Source organism: Lynx rufus, unplaced genomic scaffold, assembly GCF_022079265.1.
Source record: "Lynx rufus isolate CCGP_SWC_20201006 ecotype Redwood Valley unplaced genomic scaffold, mLynRuf1.p SCAF_16, whole genome shotgun sequence".
Classification (NCBI taxonomy): Eukaryota; Metazoa; Chordata; class Mammalia; order Carnivora; family Felidae; genus Lynx; species Lynx rufus.
The window spans coordinates 39,487,669-39,495,201 of record NW_025814830.1 but is presented as its reverse complement, the minus strand read 5'-3'; the positions used below and the strand labels follow the sequence as shown (position 1 = coordinate 39,495,201).

At 56.4% G+C, this 7,533-nt stretch overlaps 2 protein-coding genes across 3 annotated transcripts; both read left to right on the top strand.

Annotated features, from left to right (window-relative positions):
* Positions 1 to 446: 446 nt before the first annotated feature.
* PSMB10 (proteasome 20S subunit beta 10) lies at positions 447 to 3,594 on the top strand. 2 transcript variants are annotated; one of them, XM_047078617.1, is made up of 8 exons: positions 455 to 1,199; positions 1,407 to 1,494; positions 1,583 to 1,680; positions 1,772 to 1,912; positions 2,187 to 2,302; positions 2,412 to 2,470; positions 3,134 to 3,285; positions 3,412 to 3,594. In XM_047078617.1, exons 1-8 carry the CDS (start codon positions 1,144 to 1,146, stop codon positions 3,521 to 3,523), a joined length of 822 nt encoding a protein of 273 aa, XP_046934573.1. In that variant the 5' UTR covers positions 455 to 1,143; the 3' UTR covers positions 3,524 to 3,594. The 2 variants fall into 2 exon arrangements, with proteins under 2 accessions (XP_046934574.1, XP_046934573.1); XM_047078618.1 differs by lacking the exon at positions 3,134 to 3,285 and having other exon boundaries at positions 447 to 1,199; positions 2,187 to 2,470.
* A 102-nt stretch (positions 3,595 to 3,696) lies between these two features.
* On the top strand, positions 3,697 to 7,442 carry CTRL (chymotrypsin like). Its single transcript, XM_047078619.1, has 7 exons — positions 3,697 to 5,509; positions 6,111 to 6,214; positions 6,306 to 6,385; positions 6,498 to 6,579; positions 6,747 to 6,927; positions 7,014 to 7,147; positions 7,235 to 7,442. The coding sequence occupies exons 1-7, from the start codon at positions 5,458 to 5,460 to the stop codon at positions 7,394 to 7,396; spliced, it is 795 nt and encodes a 264-aa protein (XP_046934575.1). The 5' UTR covers positions 3,697 to 5,457; the 3' UTR covers positions 7,397 to 7,442.
* The last annotated feature ends 91 nt before the right edge of the window (positions 7,443 to 7,533 follow it).

The window sequence follows — 7,533 nt, the reverse complement described above, 5'->3', positions numbered from 1 at the left end:
TAAGCCTGTGACAGAAGCACAAGAGTTTAGAATCTGAGGGAGATCCAGTCGCTAATCAGATCATTCTTCTAATGAAAGATTAATTATTGGAGCTAAGTGGTCTGAGAGAAAAGTTTAGGGAGCACCAAGGGGCAGAATCTTGTTTGTGGGTCAGGGAAAGCTTCCCAGAGGAAGTGATGGCTATTCTGAGATCAGATGGGATGAGAAGGGTAATGTGGGCCACTGAAAAGACTTGAGTTTGAGCCTAAGGGCAATATGCAGTTGCTGAAGGGGTTAACTAGGGAAAGAGTGTAACCAGATTTCCAATCTAGAAAGAGTCCCTTCTCTGAAAGGTAAAGGGGAGCCTGGGGGTGGTGGGTAGGGGCAGAAACTTGGGGAAGGCAGGGAGGACAGTGCAGTACCCAGGAGAGAGAGGATGCTAGCTGAGGCTAAAGCAGTAGGAGAAAGATGTGGATAAATAAAGGGTAATTTGGGATGTGAAATAAGGCTTGTCCATGGGTAGAGCCCAGCATGCTTCCGGGCCACTAGATGGGCAGCCCCACGGCACCTGTTCTGTTAGATAGAAGACACCATCTGAGACAGGGAAGCTGGAAGGATCAGTATCACCATGATGGAGGACTGAGCTTTGGGGTTTCAAGTTTCAGGGAGGAGGCAAAGGCAACAAAAGAGAGGAGCTGAGAGAAAGTGGATGCTGAAGGACAAAAGGCAGCCATGCCTGATAATGTTGGGAGGGCAGTAACAGAAGCCTGGCCAATATGACAGCCATAGGGCTGAGGGACTTGAGGTTAGAGTTGGGGTCAGGACAGGCAAGGCTTGGGGCTCAGGCTGGAAGAGGCAGAAGCTGCTGAACAACGGTCAGAGGGAGGGATCCATCCCTCTGTTAAGACGGAGGACTAGGGAGCATGATGGAGAGCCAAGCAAGGAAACCTCCCCTTTGCCAAGCTACTTGGACCAGAAGTAAAGGAGAAGATGCACAAAGGTGACAGCCAGGCTCTGAGGAAAGGTGAAAGCGAAAGCAGGAAGAGTCAGACGCCAAGGGGGGCGTGGGGAAGACGCTGACAGAGGACCAAGGCTTTGGTCTTTCTCACTCTGCGCTGGTCCCACATCGACCCCCAACCCCTGGACCAGCCTGCCCAACTCAAGATGCTGAAGCCAGCGCTAGAGCCCCGAGGGGGATTCTCTTTCGAGAACTGCCAGAGGTATGTGGGGGTGAGCTGGCTCTGCAGCTTCTACTCCCAGAAGCTCCAGGACCTTTATTTCTGGAGGGGGCAAAGGGACGGCAACATGTGTTGGGCGACTTGTATTCCCAAGCTCACCCTGAGAAGTGAGGGAGGCTGGGACAGAGTTGGAGGATGTGATGGAGTCCCAGAAGAGCCTCAACCTGGGCCTTAACACTCTGTTTCCAGAAACTTATCCTTAGAACGCGTCCTCCCGGGGTTCCGGAGCCCTCAAGCACACAAGACTGGTACCACCATCGCGGGCCTTGTGTTCCGAGTGAGCAGGGAGTTGGGACTGGGGTGTTCAGAGGGGCTGCTGGGGGGATGCGACAAACAGTGAGCTAGAGGCCCCTCCCTCTCCCCAGGACGGAGTCATCCTGGGCGCGGATACGCGGGCCACCAGAGATTCCGTAGTGATGGACAAAAGCTGTGAGAAGATCCACTTCATCGCCCCCAAAATCTAGTGAGAAATCCCCGACCCCGTTCCCCCACGCATCCCCGACACAGCACATCCATCTCAGCCCCGCCCACACCGACCCTCCCTTCGTTCTCAGCTGCTGTGGGGCTGGAGTAGCCGCGGACGCCGAGATGACCACGCGAATGGCGGCATCCAACGTGGAGCTACACGCCCTGTCCACGGGCCGCGAGCCCCGCGTGGCCACGGTCACGCGCGTTCTGCGCCAAACGCTCTTCCGGTGCTGGGCAGGGCTAAGATGACCCTGGGGAAGGGCTGTTGCAGGGAGGGTGGGGCTGAGAGGAAGTGGGACGGGATGAAAGGCGGGATTGCGAAAGCCCCGGAGACCGGAAAAGGCAGGCCTAAGTGGAGCTGGGCAACAGGAAGGAGCAATGTTGGTCAAGGGACGCCAAACAACAGAAAAGGGTGGGGGAGGGGTGGGTCCGGGGCGGTGTCACGGAGGGGCGGGACCTGGAGCCGGGTGCTTGCGGCTCACCACGCCCATTCTGCGAAAGGTACCGGGGCTACGTGGGCGCGTCGCTGATAGTGGGCGGAGTAGACCTGACCGGACCGCAACTCTACAGCGTGCACCCCCACGGCTCCTACAGCCGTCTGCCCTTCACAGCCCTGGGTGAACACTTCCGCCCCTTCCCCACGAATCCCGCCCCTGCGACCCTGGCCTCACCTTCATCCGGCAGTGGGATGGCAGCGACTTACCTCAGATGCCCTCCTGCCTGCAGGTTCGGGCCAGGACGCAGCCCTGGCGGTACTGGAGGATCGGTTCCAGCCCAACATGGGGGTGAGCAACACCTGTCGCCCACTACGCGTTCATTGATGGGAAGTGCACGTTGGAGCTGGGATAACACAGAGATATCCTGACCTAGTTTAGAGGTCAGGAAAGGCTTCTTGGAGGAGGTGACGACTGAGTCAAGACTGAGGGGCCAGTGGAGTTAGAGTGAAGAAGTGCTATTCCAGCAGACCACCGTTAGTGCCAAAGTTTGTACTCCTGGAGAAGTCAAAGCTCAGAGAGGACCGTTTGAAGCTCAAGGAGGAGGGAACAGCAAGTGGGGTCTGGATTTTGTTTGGGGTGGGATGGAAGTGGGTGACATGTGTTGCTTCAGAGGTGCCTAAGGACCAGAAGGGAAAACGCAGTGAACCAGTAGATTGGGGATCAAGACCATATTGGTTGGGTGGACAGCCCTGGAAGCAGAACCACAAGTGTAAGTGACTCAAAGAGGTTTATGAAGATGGGGGGCAATAGGAACACAGGGTCTTCTGAGAGAGGGAGGCAGAGACCAGGGCAGGGGAGCTTGGGCTGGAGATGGGAGTAGGGAAAGAGAGGGGTTTGGGTCTGAGCAAATGGTAAATAGTCTGGGCTTCGAGACGAACAAAACCTCTAGGCTGTAGCCTGAAGGTGATACCAAAAGGGTCCATCAGGCGTCACACACATGTATCATCACAGCTGGAGGCCGCGCAGGAGCTGCTAGTGGAAGCCATCACTGCAGGGATCCTAGGTGACCTGGGCTCTGGGGGCAGTGTGGATGCATGTGTGATAATGGGGACTGGCGCCAAGCTTCTGCGAACATTGAGCTCACCCACAAGGCCCTTAAAAAGGTGACAGCATGGGAGATGGGGGACCACTAGGGAGGATGGGGCAGTAGCAGGGGAGACAGGGGGTGCAAGAAACAGATGGGCCACATGATGGGCCCAAGTTGAGAGGCCATCCCTTCCCTCTCCCAGGCCTAGCCAGTACCGCTTTGCCCCTGGGACCACAGCTGTCCTGTCCCAGACAGTGAAGCCACTGACCCTGGAGCTGCTGGAAGAAACTGTGCAGGCCATGGAAGTGGAGTGAAGTAGGATGGTGCTCAGAGCTTGGAACAAGAGGGAATAAACCCAGGAAATAAAAAAAAAAAAATGTTTAAACAGATGGCTATGTTCTTCCTGGGTGGATGGGGGAAAAGCAGCCATGAGAACTCTGTGGCCAAGTTACGTCTGCAGAAGCCACTCCCTGCCATGGTTTCAGGGCTTGGCCTAAGAGGTGACCACCCATCGCCTATCTACTCCTCCAGTCCCCCAGGCAAGCATCGCAGCTCCAGCTGGAAAGCCCCCTCCTGACTCCACACTGCAGAGGCCCCCCTGCCACTCCCATGCACTGCTCTTGGCCTCTGGTCCACTGGGGACTGTTGTAAAACCCAGATGGGCCACATGTGCTGCCCCTACTTAGTCTTTCCCTGGCTCATCAGTGTCCCAGGACAAAGCCCACAGCTCTCAGTCAAGGAGGCCCCCATGGACCCCACTGAGGGCTAAAGTGCTGACCAAGGAACTGCTCCCTGACTCCCAAGAGTACGTTTTCACAAAACACTCCTCACCCCTGCAACACTTTTACCTGTGAAACCCCTCCCGTGACCAGGCACACCTGAGGTGCTGACACCAAACAGGGCTTCTATTTGCACATGCTGAGCTGTGAACAGGGGAACTGACTCCCAACTTTGCTGGGCTGACTGGGGTCAGGGCTGATGCAGAGAGAGATGACATGACACATTTATCCAGCAAACCCACTGCTGAGTACCCACTGCGGGCCAGCCTAGGTGCTGTGTGCTGGCAGGAGCATCCTGCCCTCAGAACGGCTGACTGAAATGGACCTCCGGAACGGTAAGCATCTGCCCAACCTCTGGGGAGGGTCTACTCTGGGATGGACATCCTTGGGACCCTGATTATCCTTTTCCCCCCAGTATTTTACTATGAAGATTTTAAAACACAGAGGTTGAAAGAATTGTACACCAAACACCTATACACCCACAATCAACTTTGCAATTAGTATTGTGTTATAACTGCTTGATCACATTTCTGTCCCTCCATCCCTCTGTTCAACCACTAACTCATCTTATTTGTCTGACTGATGTTTTGAATCAGTCAGAGCCCCCACACCTCTAGGAGCCCAGCCAACTTACCCACTACAGCTTTGCACACAGGGTCGTCTTCTCTTCCTCAGTGCAGGCTCAGCCTGGAGCTCTACAACAAATGGGCTGCAGACACCAAGAGCTTGCCCGCAGAAGCCCCAAGGCCTGGAGGCTGTCAGAGATTGATGGCAGTCACCCTTGTATCTGTAACCTCCATCCAAGGTCAGCCAGTCACCAAGGACTCACACCTTACCCTCCTGTGTGCTAGGCCCCTCCCAGATATCATTTCATCAACAAGAATATGGGCTTCAGAGCCAGACAGATGAAGGTTTGGAACCAAATGCACCATGTGCTGGTGGGAGAGTCACCATCTCTCTGAGCAAACTGACTCCTGTTCAAGTTGGTGAGGGATCACAGAGATGCTATCTGTTAGGATTTGTGACCTGCCAGAACCCCTGTGCTGGCCACATGGCCCTGGCCTTCCTCAGCAGGGCTGGTACAGCTGGACCTTCCCTCCACCTGTGAGGATCACCCCCGGGTGCAGAGCAGGCTTCTAAGTCTGATGCCCCTGACAGCCCTGGGAAACTTCCCTGATCCCAGCCACCAGGTGGTTACCATAAACCTAATTTCACCATAGGTCCTTGCTACCCAGCGCTCAACACTTGGGATGTGAGGTAGTTCAGGGAGCCAATCAGAGACCAGGTTTTGGAGGGTGGAAGTGAGAGCCTCACACCTGGGCTCTGATAAGTCCAGGCCTGAGTCCAGGACCTTGGCCTAGAGACCCTCCTCCTGACCGGAGCATGGCTTGCCTCAGGCCTGGGACTTTGGCCCAAGGACGAGGAGATCCATAAAACCAGGCCCAGTTCTCAACCTCACATCTGCCACAATGCTGCTGCTCAGCCTGACCCTTAGCCTGGGCCTCCTTGGCTCCTCCTGGGGTGAGTGGGCCTGGACCAGCCCTGACTGACCAGCCCTCAAGCAACCTAGCCCCCAAAGCCAGCCCAGGCTTTCTGCCCAGGGGCTCAGCTGGGCTGCCGGGAAGGGAACCAGGTGGACAGAATGGGTAAAGGAGAAAAGGATGTGCCAGTGCTGGAGGGGGGCAAGAGGTGCACAGGGGCTGGCCTCAAAATGGGACAGGAGGTAAGGCCAGAGCTAGGAGCCAGGGAGGGTTTAGGAAACTGAGAAATGAAGGTTGGACATGTAGTTCAGGGAGAAACCGCTGGCTGTGGAGGCCTGGAGCAGGTGCGAGGCTAGAGAGGAGACTATCCCAGGGGTCAGGGAGAAAAATGGCGGGTGGTGGTGAAGTTGGGGAACAATGGGGAGTAAGTTGGAGACAGCTGTCAGAGAATGGACAGAATTGGGGGCCAGTTGGACACGGGTAACTGAGATACCTAAAAGTGCTGTGGGTGAGAAGGGGTAGTGACGAGCCCTCTCTGATTTGGACCTCTGGGGCAGAGCTGGGGGCACCCAGGAGGAGGTGGGGAGAGGTGGGCAGGCTGGTGTGAGAAGCAGGTCCTCACCAGTCCAATGGCAGAGCAGGCTGCGGCATTCCTGCCATCAAGCCGGTACTGAGCTTCAGCCAGAGGATTGTCAACGGGGAGAATGCAGTGCCAGGCTCCTGGCCCTGGCAGGTGTCCCTGCAGGTACATACACCCTAGGTGTGGGGCAGGGTACCAGGTGCTTCCTGCCTAGGCATAGCCTGAGCCCACTCCCACTTCTGACTCCTGACCCCAGGATAGCAGTGGCTTCCACTTTTGCGGTGGTTCCCTCATCAGCCAGTCCTGGGTGGTCACTGCTGCCCATTGCAAAGTCATGTGAGTACTCCCACTCTGCCCCCTAGCCCTCCTCTCCAAACTCCTTTCCCTGGATGCCCTTCTTTTGTTGCTCTGCTCTCCCTGCGGCTGCCCAACCCCACTCTCACTGCAGCCCTGGCCGCCACTTTGTTGTCCTGGGCGAATATGACCGATCATCCAATGCTGAGCCTTTGCAGGTTCTGTCCATCTCAAAGGTGAGTGTCTGGGCTACAGACACGGAAAGGAAGAGTGGATGGGGCAGGTGGGTGGGCTCTGGGGATGAGGAATTCAAGGCATGCCCTAGGCTAGCCCCTCAGCACCTATCAACACTGGAGGCCTGTGCCCACCCCCCATTCTATGTGGCCCCTTCCTGGTTCCACAGGCCATCACGCACCCTTTCTGGAACCCTACCACCCTAAACAATGACCTGACACTACTGCAGCTCGCCTCCCCGGCCCAGTACACAAAACGAATCACACCAGTCTGCCTGGCTTCTCCAAATGAGGCACTGCCTGCAGGCCTCACGTGTGCCACCACTGGCTGGGGACGCCTCAGCGGCGTGGGTAGGAACTTGGGCCAAAAATCTGGGTGAGAGGGCTAGGGTGGGAACAAGTCATCCCGGGCCTAACCACCCCCTTCTGGCCCACAGGCAATGTGACCCCAGCACGGCTGCAGCAGGTGGCTTTGCCCCTGGTCACTGTGAGTCAGTGCAGGCAGTACTGGGGCTCACGTATCACTGACTCCATGATCTGTGCAGGCGGCTCAGGGGCCTCCTCGTGCCAGGTGAGCAACAGCACCCTGTCTTATCCTCTCGCTGTCCTGTGGCACCCCCTAATCGCCGAGCTGACTTCTCCCCTCTCCTTCCCTCAGGGAGACTCTGGAGGGCCTCTTGTCTGCCAGAAAGGGAACACGTGGGTGCTTATTGGCGTTGTCTCCTGGGGCACCAGCAACTGCAACGTGCACAAGCCTGCCATATACACTCGGGTTAGCAAGTTCAGCACCTGGATCAACCAGATCATAGCCTACAACTGAGACTACGACAGGCCCTCTCCCCATCTCAATCCAATAAAGACGCCATGCTCTGTCCTCTTGTGTATTCTTATCTGTCCTTATAAGGGAAGGGAGAGGCTCCTGGGAGTCCCCTTCCCCTCTAGGGACTTTGACTTCTG

What these genes read in the sequence shown, in the direction of transcription:
- PSMB10 (XM_047078617.1), top strand. Translation starts at nt 1,144, where the DNA reads ATGCTGAAGCCAGCGCTAGAGCCCCGAGGGGGATTCTCTTTCGAGAAC. An exon ending in CTGCGCCAAACGCTCTTCCG is followed by an intron (nt 1,913 to 2,186) that starts GTGCTGGGCAGG and finishes ATTCTGCGAAAG; the next exon opens with GTACCGGGGCTACGTGGGCG. An exon ending in TCTGCCCTTCACAGCCCTGG is followed by an intron (nt 2,303 to 2,411) that starts GTGAACACTTCC and finishes TCCTGCCTGCAG; the next exon opens with GTTCGGGCCAGGACGCAGCC.
- CTRL (XM_047078619.1), top strand. Translation starts at nt 5,458, where the DNA reads ATGCTGCTGCTCAGCCTGACCCTTAGCCTGGGCCTCCTTGGCTCCTCC. An exon ending in AGGTTCTGTCCATCTCAAAG is followed by an intron (nt 6,580 to 6,746) that starts GTGAGTGTCTGG and finishes CTGGTTCCACAG; the next exon opens with GCCATCACGCACCCTTTCTG. An exon ending in GGGACGCCTCAGCGGCGTGG is followed by an intron (nt 6,928 to 7,013) that starts GTAGGAACTTGG and finishes TCTGGCCCACAG; the next exon opens with GCAATGTGACCCCAGCACGG.